The 20081-nt window shown below is 39.0% G+C and overlaps 1 protein-coding gene across 1 annotated transcript in view; it reads left to right on the top strand.

Annotated features, from left to right (window-relative positions):
* Positions 1–3799: 3799 nt before the first annotated feature.
* Positions 3800–20081, top strand: part of LOC106923272 (neurexin-3b-like) — a 139623-nt gene continuing 123341 nt past the window's right edge. Inside the window, exon 1 of the mRNA XM_088002227.1 lies at positions 3800–3921. Within this exon, the coding sequence (XP_087858353.1) occupies positions 3849–3921 (73 nt within the window). The 5' untranslated portion in view covers positions 3800–3848. The remainder of the gene's footprint in view (positions 3922–20081) is intronic.

Below are 20081 nucleotides of genomic sequence, written 5' to 3'. Positions count from 1 at the left end.
ATGGCCGATAACAAGGTCCTGGTGTTTTTTCTGCACAGGTTTACCAGGGAGTACCAAACAAAAGCCACTCAGACCATCGAGGTCCCTGCAGAATGTGGGACGGAGACGTACCACCTGTCCTCCATCATCTGTGGGGATCTGAAGCTGACACAGTTCTACTGCTATTTAACGAAAGGAGAGCGAACCGTCAAGGCAGAAAACGAGCATGTCTTCACTGCAGACAGTGACTGCAGTGAAGACATGTCCAACAACGGCTTCATTTATATATATGAGAAGAACTGATCAGACACCAGAGGTTAGTTTCTCCAGCCCCTCCTCTGGAAGATGGCGAAGGGCCCTTTGGAGAGGAGTGTTAAGGAAGATTTTTATGAATTAATTAATTGTGGAAAAAGTTTGGCTCTCTCTCTTCCTTTATGATCCCGGGTCCTCTCGCGACGGCCACGTGTAGTGACTCAGAAGAAAAGAGTAATGCGTGTTGACGTCACAGAATTGCAGTTTAATCCAATAGAAAACGCATAAAATTAGAATAGAAACTGCAGAACAACAGAGACATACATTCGTTTAACTGACAGAAATGGAAGGAAGGAAGGAAGGAAGGACGGAAGGAAGGACGGACGGACGGACGGACGGACGGAAGGTCCAAAGAGATCTTTGGAGAATTTCAAGAGCAAATCTGATCTGTTACTCTGTATTGGAAAATCTTATCTTCTTTTCTTTAATTTATTCAAATAAGGCGTATCTTTGCTCCTCCAACCAGGAGCTGTCTCTGACCCTTTTTCTGAAGCCAGGAACTCCTGCTCTGTTTACGGCCTTTCACAGATGAGTATGAAAAGCTAGAACTTCCACTGTATTGTTTTCCCACACAGACAAAAGGCAGTTCAAACGATCCTAGCAAACAATCTGCTGTAACAACAGGTAAAATAAAGGTCAAAAACTTATTTACTTATTTAAAACCACAACTAGGCCATTTGACTGAAGACATGTTAGGTTTTAAAACTAGCTTATTTTAAATTTATTTTCACAACAGGAGCTAAAAATATTAACATCGGAAGAAGAAAAACATCCTAGAAGACCTAATTAGTAACCATTTTGAGGCTGGAGAAATGTGACTGGGACCAAACATGTCTGATTTAAATTTAAGGGGCAAAAGGTAAAAAGATTTGACAGGTTTCCTGTTTGCAGGTTTCTCTCTGGGCACTCCTATTTACATATTTACTGTTAATCTCTCAGTATGGTTTGTTCTCTAAATGACCATTTATATTATTTTGGCTGATACGATTATACATTAAATAAGCAAATAATCAACTCATAACAGTCGATTAAAAGCACAATAAGAAAGTTAATAATAAAATGTTCTACCATATGAGCCTCAGGAGATGACTGAGGGATGAAGAGATGCTGATTTCTGGTTTTTTAGGTTCTGTCGGATCTGCATTTCCTCCCTTGATCTATTCTGTCTGGTAGCACACTGTGCCAGGACTAAACGCTTCTTTTGTTTTTTAAAATGACTGTATTCATGCACGACCGTCAAATGTCATGAATGTGTACAAAGATTCCCAAACATTTCTCATTTTATCATGCATTTTACTGGGTTCCTATGTTTTCTGTTTTGTTCTAAACAATGCATACATTTGTTTATTATTTAACATTTTAAAAAAAAGGTGTTTGCTTGATTTTACTCTTAGGAGTGTAGATGTGGAATATCAATAGGAAATACTATAGAGGAATGTGAATATTTTCATTCTAATGCAATCTGAAGATCTGACAATGCAAGTGTCAGATGTGCTAAGATCTTGGAAGCACCTCACCTGTGCCGCCTGTGGCCACCTTCGAGGCTTTGATGTGATGTGACAAGGTAATGTTCTCAAGGTCTCGGCACAAGTTGGAATTCTGACCAGCTGCCTCCGTACCACCACGCATTAGAGGTGTTATGTAAATTCAGTTGGTGGGTTTAATGTGAACAAGATTTTAGCTATTTTCTTCAGGGGGAAGCTAGGGTTTTCTTCCTTTCAAGAATTAAGGTATCACAAATTACACACTGTTTTTAAAAAAATAGTGTTTGTTATATATGACTAGTCAATTGCTGTTTTTATACTTAACTCTAACATGATGATACTGACTAAAAAAATAAAACTAAAATGCTTCCTTTTAGTGTTTTCACAAATAGAATAAGGATTCCATAAGTTGAAATTTGAGTATATCAGTTTTTGAATTAGAGGTGATCAGATGCAGTCCAGACTTGCTGAAAATCTATAACTTCCTCAGATTTAGTGTTCTAAAAGGCACTCATGCATTAAAACCTTTTGATATCAGTTCATGTTTAATTCCATGTACAGCACAAAGAATGAATTGGAACAAAACTCCTCAGATTTCACTCCTCAAATTATTTTTTGTATCTATTCTCATTTATTGGATTTAATCTTTGGACAGTAAAACATTTTTATTACAAAAATAACAGATTATAACCGAAATCTGTACTAATTAATGGGCTCTTTGCACCTCAGCTTCCGCGTTAGGGGTAAAGCGGCTCGATTGTTTCCGATCCAATACAAATATCATTTACATTAGGTGCTTGCAGTGTTTGGCCAAGGTTTGTACATCGATCCGAAGCCCCAACAAGTCAGCTGGAGAAAGGTTTTAAGATGTTCGCCTCGTTATACATTCACTGACACGAAGGTGAGTTTTACTTAAACTTTGTGGCTAACATTAACGTTAGCTTATGCTAGTAGGCAATATTCTCGGACATTGTTCTTGTAAAATGTGCTATTTAAGTATCTAAACATTCAAATGGACAATGTATTTATCTTATTTTCAAGTATATTATGTGTGTTTATTGTCGTTAGTGTCACAGACTAACGGGGTTCGGTTACGGTTCGGACTTTTTACTTCCGAAGCCTGACGGAGCTCAACAAGCCTCATAGCTTGACAGTAGCGCAGCTCTGGTGTCAGAGATCTGGTTCAGCTGTTCAGGTTCAAAGTTGCTGCTTTTAGAAAAATATGACCGTGTTGCTTCATGTCTCCGTGTTATTTCGTTTTATTACCTTTGCATGTTTCTTGTGAAGAGCTCAGATAGGACGGTGTTTACAGCAGGATGTACAGGCGGATCAGTTGTTCGGCTGTCTGGCTCTGGTCTGCTCTCTCGTTCCCATAAACTCTTTCAGGCTGAATACAGAAGTGATTCCATGGAAATAACTCAGGGAGGCTCCTTTATTTACCATCCGTATCCCCGGTAGTTTTAGGCTGATCCGGAGTGAAGTGAAGGCTGCAAACTTTGCTGTGCGGCGTTAACTTTAACTGGTAGCGACAGATATTTACAAGCCATCTTCTTAATTCAGGATCGCTTGGAAATTAACGAAAACTTAAAAGCCCATTATATTAGGAAGACAACAATGTTAATAGTATTGTTTTTTTGCATCTGAAATATGACTTAGTCTTTTCTACCAGTCATGGTAACTCAAAGCGGAAAAAAGTGAGCCGCATTTGCTCCTGGAGATGTGACGTCAACGCCTTAGGTGCAAAGAGCCCATTCTTTCAAGGAAACTCATAACCGCACCGCTTACCATGGGCTGTAAATATAATACCGCGATATGAAAAAAAAAAGTTTCAAATCGTTAGAATTTTCCTTTATATCGTTTTTTCGGTATGAGTGTTTTATTTTTTAATTTTGTAACGGTCAAAGATAAAGTGCAGATCAAATGCCACCGGTCACGTGATCCGCGCGCACCCCCGCCCCTTTGTTCTGCAAGTTCAAAGTCCCCTGAACCGCTCGCGTGGAAAAAAATTCGCCATGTCTGAATACTTCGGCTACCGTAAGAAGACAGGAAAACAGACGGCAACTTGTAGGAAGAATGTTGCCTTACTGGCAAAACATGCTTACGGACAGTGGCAGCGAGAGAAGGCGACGCATAAATTCAACGCAAGGTAAAGATAATGCCGTCTTGAAATTAACGAGCTGCCTTTAGCGTCTAGCATGATTAGAGAAACAAATATCACCATAATATTGAGTTGTAACGAACACAATGTACAAATTGTGCTGGTCACAACTTGTCTGCTGACTGCAGGAGCGTTTTGTAGTTGTTAGGTGTGTATTTGTTTAATTTTAAGTGAAAGGTGAAAGAGTCGATGGGCTCTTTAGCTGAACGCGCACTTCGTGTACACGCTACAGGCATTCAGTATGGGGAGATAAGTGAAGTGTCTGCATTAGGTTGTATCAGATTAAGACATTTTATTATTAGTGGATCTTAGCTTTTTTTATTTGCGTAAAGGAGATGGGTTGCAATTTCTCCAAAAACCTAAACTTAAACAGTTCAGCCATAGTTCCGTATTAAAGACTGTTGCTTAAAACATTACTAGTTTTCTCCCCGTGTTAAAGTAAAGCATGTCCTCCTGCTGTACATTTAGATGGTGTTCATCAGCCTGTAACATCTTAACTCAAATGTCAGAGCTGAGACTAGAAGGCAGTCTGCAGGTCCCACTGACAGCATTCTGTGATGGCTTTCCTCAAATCAGAGAAACATGATCTATGTTGTGAGTAACAAACGCTCAGTTATCCAGAAAATGTAAAGTCCAACATTTGTACGGTGTGAGATTTCTCCTTTTATACTTTGTCTTCCCATGTGGTGAGGGTGATAACAAACCCCAATTGAATTTTACTCAGAAGCAAGTAAAACTACTGCTACATTACCAAACCTTAAGTTTTGTTTCCATTTTGCCACGCTGACTTCTTTGTGCTGTACATGCCAGAGAAATGATCTTATCCTGTAATGAAACTGTATGACGAGGGAAGAAGTACTGCATTGCCACATTTTCTGTGGTCCACTTCAGGTAAGGGTAAGGGTGAGATATACAGGTAGGGAAGAAGTAGTTCAGTCCAAGAGTAGTATATCTGCATAAAAGCTCAGTACTTGAGAACTTACTCACCACTTCTGGAGACACTCTTCCTAATTAGCTCCTCAAAGTCTTGCCACAAAGTTCTCGCAGACACAATTTTTGCTTTCTGCCTCCGTGGCACTTATTCCGTTCCCTCTCCTCCCTTCCTCCGTTTTTCTGCATAGAATATATTCTCTTCCTTGCTGTCACCCCTTCTCTGACTCCTTCGACTATTCATCTCTGTCTGCCTCAGGATTCATGCTGCAGTAGCCTTCCTCCCTTACTCTCTCCTCCTCCGTCCTCTTTCTTCTCTCTCCAGTTCAAAGCTCTGTGGACATCATGAGGCTCACATCACAGTCAGGCTCAAGAAAGGAATGCTCACTGCCTGTCCAGAGATACTGGCATGCTTCAAGGGGATATGTGAACAGCTCGGTCCACACTGTTCACAGCTTTTGGTTGGTTTGATAGACTTAGATAGAACTTTGTCAGAGACTTTCTGACAGCTTACTGATCTTGGGATCTTGGTTGTTAAACTGTTTCAGCGTTGTTTATACAGATTTGTTTCAGTAACAGTTGAAGTTTTCTAGCTCCTGGTCATCTTGCAACCACATGTAGATTTAGATTTTATGAGACAGACCAACACAAAGTACTACTGCTTAATTGTGAAGTGGAACAAAAGGGATTCATGTTTTTTTGACAGTTTCACAAATGAAAATCTAAGAAGTATGGTGTTCCTTTTCTCTGATACTCCTGTGTAATTTAATTTCAGCATGAATCCTGCTGTTCACAGGAAACATGTTACCGAATAAAGATGTGGATATGTTTCAAGCAAGGTTATATTATAAAACAATCTCCCAAGCTTTGACCATTTATGAAGCACTGTTCAATCAATCATCTGAAAATGGAAAGGGTTGCAAAAAATGACAGTCCACCTAAATTGACAGGCCAAGAATAAATGGCCTGTACTTGTATAGAGCTTTATCAAGTCCAAGGACTCCAATCAGTCATTCACCCGTTCATGCACTGATGGTGTTAGGTTACTTTGTAGGAAAGGAAAAGCCCAATATAACTCTGGAAGACCTGCTGAAAGGTGCAACTGCAAGCATTTGTGAGAACAACTGTGAGTTGTGTACTCCACAAAATTAACATTAATGAAAAACTGACAAAGTTAAAGTCATTAGAAAAATAAATTCTATTGAAAATCACAAATTCTAGTCCTGGGAATTATGAATCAGATGCAAAATGTTTAAAAAACTTATTTTAAAACATGTTTAAGTTGTGTGTCTTTGCCGCTCCTTATTGCAAGTATATTGCAAGTATATTAAGCATTCACTCGGCCACCGCATATATTTTGAATAACTCTGATATTTTTTTATTTAAGAAGAAGCCACACTGTTAAGCTAACCCAACACTGACAATTTAAGTTACAGAATTAAATGCACAAACCTATTTTTGTGTAAATATAAACTTTTATATTATTGTTTTAAATAAATATTTTATTTGTTCACACTCCTGTTAGTCATAAAATTTAAACTGAATCTCTGCACTGAATTGAAAAATTGGTTTCTGAATCGAAAATTGTTTGTGAGTTGAATCATGACCCTATAAACCAAATGCCATTGGTGAAAAAATGTCAACGCCGACAGTGGTGCTGATTCAGGGCCACTGAAAGCAAATACTATACTCAGATTTTTACCTGTAAAAGAATTTACATAATTTTTTATTGACCATTATAGACAACTTTGTGTTGGTCTGACCCATGAAATCAAGTGAAAGTACATTGAAAGTTATTTTAATGTGATAAAACATGAAGGAGTTAGCAAAGAACATAAAATATTTATTCTGCCATTTAAAAATGCAGATGGGTGTTAAAATGGACCTGCATTGAAGTTGTTGTTGTTTTTTTGCTGTAAAATGTGTAGTTTTACTCCCTACACTTTGCAGTTTTGTGCTGTTGAAAAGCCAATAGATGAAATGCCAATACTGGAGCTTTTGTAGTGTTGATGAGTACCAAGTCCAAAAGATTCAACGGTGAAATATAATAAAACATTGATGCGTGTCGAAATGCAGCGTGAGGGTGAGTTTACACATAAGACACTAATGTCTGCCGTTTTCAGAACAGTCCCACGGTGCCAACGAGCACATTATCGACCAGAGTGGCTTAAAGAGAATAATTTGTCTTTTTGTGTTGTAACGCTTGAGTATGTGTTTATCAGGGCTGAGGAATCACATGGTGAAAATTCATGGACTGGGGGGTAAAGAGAGAATACTGTTGGAGAGATGTCTTCAGATGTTGGTAAACCTCTACTTATGTTTGTTTGAGATTATGGATTTGCTGTTGTTAGCAAATACTTTGAAAATCTTGCAATGAATTGCATGTCTTGAGTAACTCTGGTACCCAGGTATTGATGAGAAGAGAGCATTTTCAAAAAAGATATCTCTACTGTTTTGGCATTGATTTAGCTCATTTTGTGCAAATAAAACAAGACAAAAGACAAAGTTGAAACTTTGCATGTTAGTTGTATTTATAACAACTTGGTAAAGTTCAGACTTTAAGTTGGTAAACTTGGCCACATACCCTGGAAGTATGTTGAACAAAGGGGATTTCAGTGACTTTGAATGTTTCAGTGGTTATTGGCGCTAGCAGATCTAACTATTACAGAAACCGATGACTTTCTGGAGTTCTTCATGAATAACATTGCTGGTGAAAAATAGCTGTGGGGAAGTAAAGTCATTGTTTGTGTTGGGTAAAAATAGGAAGACTGGACTGAGATGGTAGAGAGGCAAGTGGATATTACAAAAACAGTATGCAGAACATGTTTAGATTGATAAAAGGTTTTAACTCTCTAAATACTAAACCTACTAGTTTAGCTTTACCCTCTCTTACTAATCATTCTAAGACCTTGCTACAGTCAGAAGATAACATGAACCTCCAAATAAAAATGGAGGCAACAACAAACCTGATTTAAAGTATGAATGTTTTGAAATTGAGTTCGCTGGAGCAGATATTTGCTGTCGGAATTTATATGAAATGGTTAATTAACTTCAAGAAATGTAGAGATATCAGGAAGTAACCAGGGGAGAAAAAATAAAAATAGTCTCTTAATGCCAAAGGAGTTTCTATCTCTCTAGGCTAAAGGTGCCCGCAAACTTCAAATCGTTTCATAGAAACAATATGGAGGACGCAGAGAGGAAGTGGGAACCCTGGCAGGTGTTGGCTTTGCGAATACTTAAGCAGAAACTACGTGATCATGTGTCAACTGTTTGGCTTTGGACGAAGTATGTGGGAACATTAAGGTTGGGGATTCAGAAAACAATGTCAATGCACTAAAGTCTGCTTATTGACAATACAACACTTTTTTTTTCTTTTTTTGCACTTTATGTGGCCTGCTATAATCTATACTCTTCTCCTCCAATCTCACTCAGAGCTGCTGACCTCTGAGATCAACCGAGCAAAACTGATTCCCTCTTTTTCACGGATCATGAGTGCGTCAGTGGTTACGCAACCCAGGCAGGGGGAGAGAGAGAGAAAGAGAGAGGGAGAGAAGAGAACATGCAAATATGTTGCCAACATATTTGTCTATGCTTACTTACATGACCTCACTAAAAGATTATTGTTACTGGTAAATAATCTAGCTCACTGGATATAGAATACTTCTATTGGTTGGGTAACCATAAAATACAGATATACTGTAAGACTTGCTTGCAGCATGACATGTCTAGACATGCACATCCTGACAGTGTTGAAAATGTAAATAAATGTAAATCCCGTTTCTTTTAATGTCATCCTTATTCAATGGGAGGGGGGACAAAAAAAAGTAACAATGACATGCATTTGTCAAGAATTTCAGGAATGCTGCTTTGTCTTTGAAGTGCCTTAAACCTTGAGTGGGATTTTCTGAGCAGAAGTAGGTTAAGATGTGGCTCCAAGGCCTGTATTGTGAGAGTACGAGTGAGCGCAGGAAGGCTTAGGAATATGTCGGAGTGAGTCTGTTTGTGCGAAAGGGGGTGACATGTGTAGATGTGATGTCTGCAGCCATGCATGGATGTTCACACCAGGGAGAAAGTAAACAAACATGGCAGCCGAATGGTTAGAAATGCAGTGGCCAGTGCTGGAGAACACCGCCTACTTTCCATTTACTTATTCGCCGTCGTCTCCTTTTGTAATTAATGGCTTCTGTTGCTGTTGGGATTTTTATTTTTATTTGCTGCCATGTTGGGTTTTAATAACCAGAGTTCAGCGAAATGCTATTGCTAGAATGCTGCAGTGGGAAAAGGGTATAATGAATAGATTTTTTTTAGAGTATTCAGTAGTAGAAATAAAGCAATGTTAATCCACAACTTTTACAACTGGGCTTAGTTTGTGTGTTGCACTGTAAACCAACTTCATTGATTTTAGGAGAGTTACTTAAGTTTTCTAGTTTATGTCTTAGACTAAGCTTATCCATTAATGAAACCTTGGCCTGTTTGACCTACAAGACTTAAATTAATCATGTGGAACAACTGTAATTCAGAAGATATGTGACAAATCTTTGGGATTCAAAGCTTTGATAACAGTGATTGTGTCCCGGTGCTGCATAATAGCTTTTCTTTTAAAGTACTGGACATGGACGCTTTTTCTATCACTGTAAGTTAACTTACTACATCATGGTAGCCAGAGTTTGAATTGAGGACATTCCTGTCTTACTATTAATTCTTGAGTTTAAAAATTTGGCCTCATGTTGGAGCGACTCTTTTGGGTTAGTTCTGTTTTGTTACTTTATGTTTTTTAGTTTTATTTTGTTTGGAACATTGCTTTTTCTGACATTTTTCCCTTCTGGTTTCGGATGCTGTGCAGCTGGTAAGATTTCTGTTCATTCGTAACTTTTGGACAGTTATGATGTGCTACGGTAGCTGTTGCTGTTTTTACAACCGGGAACAGCATCATCATGTACAACATTTCTAAAGGTACATTGATGATGAGCCACAACAACATTTATTTTCACTTTTGGATAAATAAAGTATTTTAGAACTGAACTGAATCCTTTTTACTTGATTGCAAATGGTCTATGATAAGCGGATTTATCTGCTGATCAGATTTTGTCAACTACCACTTGGTGTTCGTTTATTGTTCAAATGAACAACAAAAAAACTCTGGTTTAATGTTTTCATGAAAAGATGGAACTAAACTGCTGCAGATGCACCAATTAAAAATTGTATTTATTTTATTTATCTAGTGGCGTTTTGTAGCTGCCATCATGTTCAGTTTGCTTGTAAAGTTGTTAGTTCCTGACAGATGGGAATAGTTCAGATACAGATGTGTTGCATTTTCTCTGAAAATAGTTTGAAATCTGTTGATGATTGCATGAAAAATTAATTTGTAAAAATTAAGTGAATGTCAGGAGTTGATCATGTGGGAACTTGTCTGTATTATTAATATGTATTTATCCAAACTTTTGAGCTCATACCTTTTTAAAATATTGATTTTTTTTGTTTATTTTTTTACATATGTTGCGAGTCTATTTCAACGTGTTTTCACACTCTTTCACAGTCTTGTCACATATACCGAAATGTATCCAGCGCTATGCAAAGTGACTTACTTACACAGAATGATGCATTGGCTATAGTTTAGATATAAAACTATTTTTTTCCTTGACTTTTTACAATATTAAACTTATGGATGAATAGCAGCAGTCCTCCAGAGTATCGGGGGGAAAAAGTGCGGAAACCTGCTGTCGGTCCCTCTTTTATTGAACATAGGGAAGGAAAGGCAGCGCATAAAATAATAAAAAGGTGGGGGGAAAAAACTCATTCTTGTAATATTGAACAAGGGCAGACTTTCTTTGCTTAGCTCATAAATGGAATAAATATTCTAAGAGCTCTTATTATCCTGCCTGACATTCTATCCTTGGGAGGCTTTTAGCAAAGGACATTAAATTGGCTCTGGTCATCATTTTGTGATTATGCAATGAGGAAAACCAAAATAGTTATTTTTTTTATTTTTTGGGGGGTGGAGGGGGGATAATTGTGTTCAGGAAAATTATATTTATAAAGCTAAAACCCAGCCAGTCAGTGTTAGTTGTGTAGCAAAATGAAATACCCCTGTGGTTAATTTTCAACGAAGAACACAAAAATTTGATATACCTGTGGTTAAAGCTTCCCCGGTTTACTCCAGAGGGAAAATTGAATTTGATTTATGTTCATCATTTGTTTTGCCCTCAATTAACTGGCCAACTGTGATGTCTGAAATAGCCATGGGTTTAAACGGAAGCCAGCCACGCTAAGTCATAGCAAACAGCCCCTCTCCTCTTCAAGACTGGGACATTGTGGAGGCCACATAGGAGGCAAATGCCCTTGTTCTGCCTCAGCCATTATGCAGATTATATGCTAATGAAGTCATCTGATTCAGTTCTGCTTGGAGTGTACTGCGTTGAGGGGAGATAATCAAGCGTTGATCAGCTCCCAGTGCCGAACTCGCTGTGTGTGTGTGTGTGTGTGTGTGTGTGTGCGTGTGTGTGTGTGTGTGTGTGTGTGTGCGCGTGTGCGTGCGTGTGTGTGTGCGTGTGTGTGTGTGTGTCGCTGCTCAGCCTAACCGACCCACCATTTTGTGTTGGGTTGCCTTAGGTGAAAACAAAAAACAGTTATGCACACAAGCTCAGAATGTTTTGTCTGCATTCACCTTTTAGTTGTTTACGTCTGCGTAAATAACTGCTCTTGCATAAATTTTGGAAGCTGTGCTTGCAAAAGAAACTGACCTAATCTGTAACACACAATCAAACATTGCTTTTACCTTAGCCAAACCTCTGTTGTTTTGGGCTTGTCTTCCAAGGAAGTACATTCTGATATTGATCGTGATCCTCATCTTGATTCAGCTTCTTTTTTTTTTTTTTTCCTTTTCTTTTTCCAAGCCTTGGCAGAAGTTTAAAGTCGTAGAGTGCTCTTGCCTGTAAAACTAACAAAGTTAGGACTTCATTTTATTTTAAAATGGCACCAGGCACATCGGATCTGAGCTTCATGGCTATTTGATTAGCTCTAATCTGTTTTTGTTGAGTGGTCACTAAATCTCTTTATCAAATTTTCAAGTTAAACAGTTTTCCTGTTTCGAACCACTTGTGCACATCTTGGTAAGCACGTTTCAAGCGGACAAACGACGGTGTTTGCTTTCCGTCATTGCACTCTGCCTCTGTCATTGCTGCAGTTCAGCAAGAATCCAATTTCAGCAATGTCCTTGCTGTCAGCCCACATGTGACTGGATCTTTTCATTCAATGGACTAGAAAAACTGGTCCATTTTTTTTTAATCGCCTCATATGGCTGAAAAACATTTAATGAAATTAGGGTTTTATATCAGTCTATAGATAATTATTGTTTAGACTGGTGGCATGACCTTTCCTGTTTTATCCACATTTTTTTAATGTATGGTGGCAAAACCTGAAAGGCAACCAAAGAGGGAATGAGTTAGTTGATGCCATCGTCCTTGCTTAGCTGGTCGTGAGAGGTTGAGTGGCTGAAGCGTTTCCTCTGCCTACATCCCCCAGAATGCTGTGCAGTTTTGGATCAGAGTTCAGTGAATATGCTGTAAATTGAATATTCTTTTAGACGTTTTATCTACACACCTATTGCACTATAAATATTATTGATTCATTGCCCACCCCTACCTCTGCATTTGCATATGAAATAAATACACATTACAATTTTCTAACATTGGTAAATATGACTTTGGGTTAACATTTTCTAATATTTCAAACTTGGAAATGGAACAATATTTTTCCAGAGGTATTGTGTTGCTTTTCCTGGGGTCACAACCCCCTGACAACACCGTGAAAAATAAATGACTCCTTAAGATTTAGCTGCAAACAGTAAATTTTTTTAGTCCAACTTTTGAAACAGTCTGTATCTACTGGTGACCTGTCCTCTCATCCAATTACCACTGGATATGGATGAATGGATGGACGGTTGGTAGCTTTGCGGTTTAAACCAAATATCAATAAAACTGAGACCCATCTTTGTGCTTAGGTCCACCTTTAAGAGGTTGATTTTTATGTTTTTCTTTTTCAAACTATGATATTGGAAAGCTGCTGATACTAGTCCTTTGTCGCTAAAGCAAAGCATGCACCCAGAAAAAAAGAACAGGACCTTACCGTCTGCAGTGTGAGCTTCATCCCTGGTGCTGTCACAACTAATATACCAGTGTTCTGTTTGTTTTGCTTTCTTTTCTTTTTTTCATTTTCCATAGTTCAGCTCCTTTTGTCTTGTATGAGTTTTTTCTTCTCCACTTCCTTTCACTTCCGTTCACCTTTGATTTGTCTTCTCTGTCCTCCCCTTTGTCCCATACCCCCCTCATCTTCTGCTCATTCTCCTGTCACCATTTCACCTTCAGTCATGAGTCACTCACCCACCCCTGTGATTCCTATTATTAGCTTATCACACACACTCATCAGCTACCTTTGCATCGTCACCCTCCCCCATCCGCCTCTTTCGGCTCCTTCTTTCCTGCCTCCATCTTCTATGTAAAATGCAAAAGTAGCTATTCGTCCGTCTCTCCCCTTTCCTCTGATTGTAGCGCTCCACGTCCCTTCCTTCAGATCACATTTGTGCTCAGTTCCACCGTAGTGCTTACTCTGACCCACCCCCAAGCTCCAAGTAAACAGAACATCATTTCACTAATTTATTTTCTAATTTTTCAGAACATCTGTAGCTTAGTAGATAATGGATTCAGCTTGCATGTTCTCATAGGTGAATCTCAAAGTGCTTCTGCACACCCATTAACCTCCACTGCCTCAGCGCCTCACGGGGTTCCTGAGAGGGAGGCGCGGAGGCATTTGATCCCGTTTGATCATCTTCTTCCCTTTAAGCGAGGCCTGTGCATGCGGGTTTGTGTGCGTTGCTCGGATTAGCACGCGCTATTGATGTTGGCTGCTTCCCGCTCGCGCAGTGTGACGGATCTGCAAGAGGTGATGATTAGTTCGGTAATTGGCTGATCAGTTGCATGGAAATATGCTGAGCTATACTACACTTTTTTTTTTGTTTAAATCCAGATTTTGGAGTGGTGTGAGTGTTGGGGTGCACATCCACTTCTGATGAGTGTTCCTGTTTTTCTTTCTTAATTATATTGACAGTATTCCTTTTTTCTGAAAGATAAAGCACAAACTGGATTAATCGGTTTATTATTATTATTATTATTATTATTATTATTATTTGTGTTTTCTGTAGATTCTCTCATGATTTCCATAACATAATTTCCTGCTGCTGTTTTCATTATTGGAAAATAACATGTTGCACAATGTTTGGATAATCCTGTATTATACCATTGATAAAACTTCCAATGAACATACATGATTAACCAACACTGTGACTGTTTCCTTTCTTTACACTTAAAAAATGTTCCCAGTTTTCCACAAGATAGCACCTCGGTCACTAAATGTAGTTTTAAGGCCAGTTTAAAGTCTATACAACTGGCAGTATACATTAAAGGTATGTAGATCATGAAAGACTGACACTTCAATGATGTTTAGCTACAAACTTTTGGATTCAAGCTGCCCTTTGAAATTGCGATATTTCACTGATATTGTAGAGTCTGTACATAACCGCAGTCACTTACTTTTCAATTTAGGTTCATCGTCAAGCTGACATGACTTGAATTACATCTCCCTTCAGCAAGTTATAGACACTTTATTCAAAATGTCTGGAGCTGGGTTGGGAGTTTGTGTGTTGTATTTGTGCATGTGTGGGTTGTTCCTGGTTGTTAGACGCTCTCTTAAAAGAGGCATCCTGGGTTAATTGGAGATGTATTGTTAGCTGTGAGTGTGTGGCTCTCTTTACTGGCCCTCTAGTTGACCCTGGATGTTGCCTGCTGATTAATGGAAAAGACTGTAAGTCTGAAAGGAGAGAGTTTTGAACCTTGTCAAATGGTTCTCAGTTGAAGTTTGTTTAAGCCATATCTAACAGATGTGTTAGAATGGTTATTTTAATTTTTTTATTTTTAAGCAGTTATGAGAGACAGTGATGAAACCTGAAACTGCTGCCGCCAAGTTACTCAACAGGTTGTTGCTAGGTAACCAAAGAGGGAGTGAGTTAGTATGCTATCAACCTAGTTTAGCTGACCTTGAGAGGTTGAGCAGCTAAAGTCTTTCCTCTGCCTACATCCCCCAGAATGCCGTGCAGTTCTGGATCAGAAGTCAGTGAAACTATTGAAAGTTTTATCAGGTGTGTTGACATTGATCACATGTATACTGCTATACATATTGATTTACTGTCCAGACGTACCATGTATCCTTTTCCTTTCACTTTATATTTGTGAACTACTTTTTAGTTTGTCTAGCGTTTGTGGCAAACTATCAAACGGTTCAAGTGGTGTGAATAGGTGTAGGTGGTGTTTTTTGACGTTGCTTACTTGTAGCGCTCCTGAATTGTCGCATGTTCTGCGTCTACTGCTGCAGAGACTGCAGAGCAAAAGTTTAGAAACAAATTGTTCAAAGTGTGATACTGCAGGTTCCTTCTTGTGTGTGATCAATATGTCCGACAAGCATCACCATGCAGGCAGGCAAGTGGGCCAGCAAAGAGCAACTGTGGAGCCGTGGGCATGCACTTTGTGAAAGGGTAAGCTTGAGCGTATCTGTGTGTTCAGAGACAGAGAGAGAGATTAGAAGCTAAACTTAGGTGATGAAGTCATGATGGGAAAGCTTTCCTCTCACAGTGCCTAACAGATCCACCGGGTGAGAGATTTGAAGAAGAAGCTCCGACCCTCTGTTGACCTGTGAAATGTTTGCACCAGCCCGCCGACATACATGTGCGCACGGAGACGTGTTAACTTGTCAAACTGTGATCATCTTAGTCCTTGAACGCTTTTGACAGAGAGATGTCTGTTCGCCCCGTACGCGTGACTGAGCGCTCCGCTGAATTTATGGAGTCTGTTTGCTTTTTTTTTTTTTTTTTCAGCGGCTCAGCAGAGGAGGTGATGCCACAGTCAATGTCACAGCCTTCATGCATAATTGCTCCGTTCTGTCATTGCCAAAGGCTCGCCAGAGCTACGTCTGATTGTTTCCCCTCTTCTTCCTCCTCTCCTCCTTCCTGCTCCATCTTTATTCTCATTAGGCTCATTAACTAGTCCTGCAGGGACAGATCGAGCATACAGGAGAATCTGCAGAGGGTTTCTTTAAAATGCAACACATTTGGCCCAAAGACAACCAAGCAACGTTTAAATCCAAGAAACACCTGATTCAGGAGAGAAGTGAATAAGTGCACGACTAATGCAAAAGACTCCCGATGAGTCTGTATGTAGGATTGTATGCCTTTGTTTAGCATTAGCCTACCTGTTTGTCTTCAAGTTTGAGTGATGGTAGTAAGAGGAAACCGAGCGGTAGAAAGCTTAGCCTATCTGTGCTGCTGACCGCTGACTCGCTGTCCGACGCTGATTAATAATTAACAGAAAAACAGTTTATGGAGCTCTGGAACTTTCTACCGAGGGACATGTCTCCAGAATATTTATTCTACTAATCTAATCTGCCCATGTGAGAAGAAGTGTGTTGTGAATTTGCTCACGGTTCTTTCAGTTTGATGTAAAAGCATCATCTAAACAAACGGGTCTCTCTTATAGTTTCAGAGATATTTTGAAGTAGGCCTGTCACGATAACAAATTTTGCTGAGCGATTAATTGTCTAAAAAATTATTGCGATGATAAACGATAATATTGGCTAATAATCATGCAATTTCCTGCCATAGATAGATACACTTTATTTTCAAAAGAACACATAATACTTGAACTGATAAACTAAATAAACAAAACAATCAAAAACAAAAATAAAATGGATTCTCAATCTCCATTAACAAAAGCCTTACTTGGATAAAAACTAAACAACATAAAGCCAAAGTGAAAATAAATACTGCATTCAACCAAAAGAGTGCAGATTATGAAGTCTGTATACTATATTGGCCTTCAGTAATCACGAGATTTGAGTAGAGAAGATGGGCACATCCTGACGCAGTAGTTCACACTACACAATTTCTTCCCCCTATTTTCTCCTTATCACAATCTTAGATCGTTGGCTGATCTAAGATTGTCGCTGGTGATTTCGTAACCGATCATCCTGCAGTGTGTGGTGTGTTACGGTAGATCATAGTGGCCGCTCTGATCTTAATCAGGGTTTTTTTCCCAGACTGGGATCGTTAACGCTGAATGTGACAGGTAGCCAATCAGAAAGCGCAGATTCTCCCCTCTGCTTTCTGAGGGGAAATTACGGAGGGGAATCCCAAACAGCTGTGAAGTCCAGCAGACATCGGAGGTGATATGTGGAAACAACATTAATATTTATTCAACATTTCGAGAAAGAATATAGAAATGACAAGGAGAGGAGTTGGGGCCAAATTGCTACCGCAGTTGATAAACCTGGTAAGTTTTCAGCTGTTCTTCGTTAACGTGACATAAATAGGTTACAATGATTTTCATTCAGTCAGGACTTTACGCTGACTCTAGCCACATGCATCACAGGTAGATTCTAGTAAAGCATTGATTAATGCCTGGTTTTAAAATTAGTTAACTGGACTTGTAGTTAACAAATTCGTGCTGTGTGGCTGGACACCACATGGCACAACGAACCCAATCAAATCGTTAGGATTTCTGTCGGCTAATGTGTGGTCTCAGGTTTTGAAAATGGGCCGACAACTCGTGTAGTGTGAGCTGGACATTACACTAAGTAAATGAGGAAGGGAGGGACAGTGGTGAGCACCGAAGCTGAGCCTTTTTCATTTAGTGTCATCAACAGAAAGAAAAAAAGGCAGGAAGAGACGTTGAAGCCGATAATTAAAATGAGGTCGATAGGTTTAATTTATTGTGCGATTAATTGATATATCGTTTATCGCTACAGGCCTATTTTGAAGTGTCTTTCTCTTTGCACTGATTTTAATATTCATCTGTGTTCTGAGCTATTGGCGAATTGATGGGTCAGATGATTAAATGATTGGTCTCGATCGGGTGTTGAAAGTATTGAAACTGTAACTGGTTTTACTTTTTAAGGTGAACAGAGTGCCTATTAACTTTTAGTTATTAATTCATGACTTCCTATTTCTCTGAGGTAGAAGTATGTGGCACAGATCTTCTTACTAGTCCCCCTTGAAAATGGGAAATACAAGAAAGTATGTAATTTTAATGAGGCAGATGTCTGTTGATTTTAGTAAGTTCAGCAACCAAAAAAGAGTCAGCCTATATTATTAAAAGCTGAAAATGACAAATGCGCACAATGAGCAGAATGGCACAGAGCACAAAAATATGCAAACTTAACCTTTAAACTTAGGAGCACAAAGTCTTTCTAACAGACATTAGACCCAAACTACATGACGACCAGTTTTTTTTGGGATGGAAAACAGTGAGTTTGAAGCACTACTGGAACCTTGAAAAGTAACTGTGTGCTGTGGTCTGATGAAACTGAAGACAAAGTCTTTTAGAAATAAGTAATCCATGTGGATCTGACATGAATCAAACAGTGAAGGTGAAAATCGAACCTTTCAACAGTAAGGTTGAGCCTCTTTCACGTTCAAAAAGCCATGGAGTTACAGAAAGTGTTCAGAATCCTCAACATTTTGAGCAAGCAAGGCCATTTTATCTTCAGTAGAATAACCCCAAAACATACGACCTCAGAAATGGCTCCCCAGATGTGAAATCAACATTCTTCCATGGGAATCAGTCCCTCGATCTAATCCATGTGCCAAACATGTGGGGAGAATTGAAGAAAAAAGGTATATAAGACAGGACAAAGACCTCTACTTTATGAGCAGCTTGACTTAGTAGCAGGGTCATTCTTTACACTCACATGGATGCGCAAGAGCATGACTTAACCTTCATTGACACGCCCAATGAGATTTGGCCTGATCAGTCATTCTTTGTTTGTCCCTGAAAAGTCTGTTTGGCAGCCTTTTCCATCTTTTGCTCTTGATAAATTCACATGAAGTGAATGGTGCTCACATTCTCGGGACTGCTGGGTGATAAATGTCCACATATCGATGTGTGCGTACGTGGTCAGAGTTGTACAGAAGTGCTGCAAAAGCCTAGGCTGCCCTCAGGCACATACAGTATGCCTTTACACCACTGCCTCTTCTGTGGAACTGTCAAGGTTTTTGAAGTTGATATTGTGCAGAAAAGATATGGCTTGACAGAGTAATGCACTTAACCATAACCATCTCTGGTCTTTGTGCTTCTAATCTTTCTCTGCCTCCAAACTTTTGTGAATCTCTTACAGTTTATGCGGTCATACGTATATCTGATAGCAAATATGCTTCAAGTGTGTGAAGGGAAAGTACTTTTTCGTGGAGGTTTGGCAAAATTGCAACATAATTATTTAATTTCTTAACATGATCATACATTTTTATATGATTTGTTTCCCCAAGGAGGATGTTTCATGTGCTATGTGGTGCTGACATGTAGAGACAGACACTTTTTGGAGAATCACAATTTTCATTCAAGTCATCATTGGTTTACTTAAGAAAAAATATAATTTAGGAAGAAAAAAAAATATAGCGCAAGTTGGCTTCTCATCACTTTTAGATCCTTGACACTGAAGTGAGCTGTGAGGTGTGACCTCACTCACTTGCTGCACCATGCGGCTTAATGGGGCTGCTTTTTACCCTGTAGTCCTCTCTCCAAAGGAGGCCTGCAAGTTCAATTCATGGCTTCCAGCCTTGATGTGCTGATGGCAGCATTGTCAATATCTTGCTCTAAAGTGGTTATTTTTACTCGTGAAGGAAATTTTCTGCTGTAAATGGCATGTGAGAAAGCAAAAGAGTTTTTGCTCTCCAATTCGAAAATACAGGAAATTCTGGGTGAGTGGAAACCGAAGGTGGGCAGAGATAAGAGACGAGGACGGCGGATAATTCGAAGGAGATGGGCCTGTTTCATGGAATAAAATCTCGTCAGACATGGAGGGTTCTAAAAAAAAGTTACAAGTCCTTAATATTTTGAAGTTTGTAACATGCCAGTGAAAATAAGGATTATTTTGGAACAAAAGATCATATTAAAAATATGAAGGCTTCATAAAATGTAACTTTAACTCATGCATAGCTTTCCCAGTAAGTTGTCTTACTGTTCTGCTTCTCAATAGAGCAACAGACAAGCAATCATAGACTTTTATTCTGACATATGAGATGATTTCTTGAGAGTCTTGGCATTGGATTGATGAAGAAAGGATCGATATTTGAAGAAAATCCTTTTTTTTTTACATTAAATAAAAACAGATTAGTAGATCAG

The sequence above is a fragment of the Poecilia mexicana genome, unplaced genomic scaffold (assembly GCF_051168715.1).
Source record: "Poecilia mexicana isolate PSO_F unplaced genomic scaffold, ASM5116871v1 scaffold_21, whole genome shotgun sequence".
In the NCBI taxonomy this organism is placed as follows: Eukaryota; Metazoa; Chordata; class Actinopteri; order Cyprinodontiformes; family Poeciliidae; genus Poecilia; species Poecilia mexicana.
This window is presented reverse-complemented; position numbering and strand designations above follow the sequence as displayed.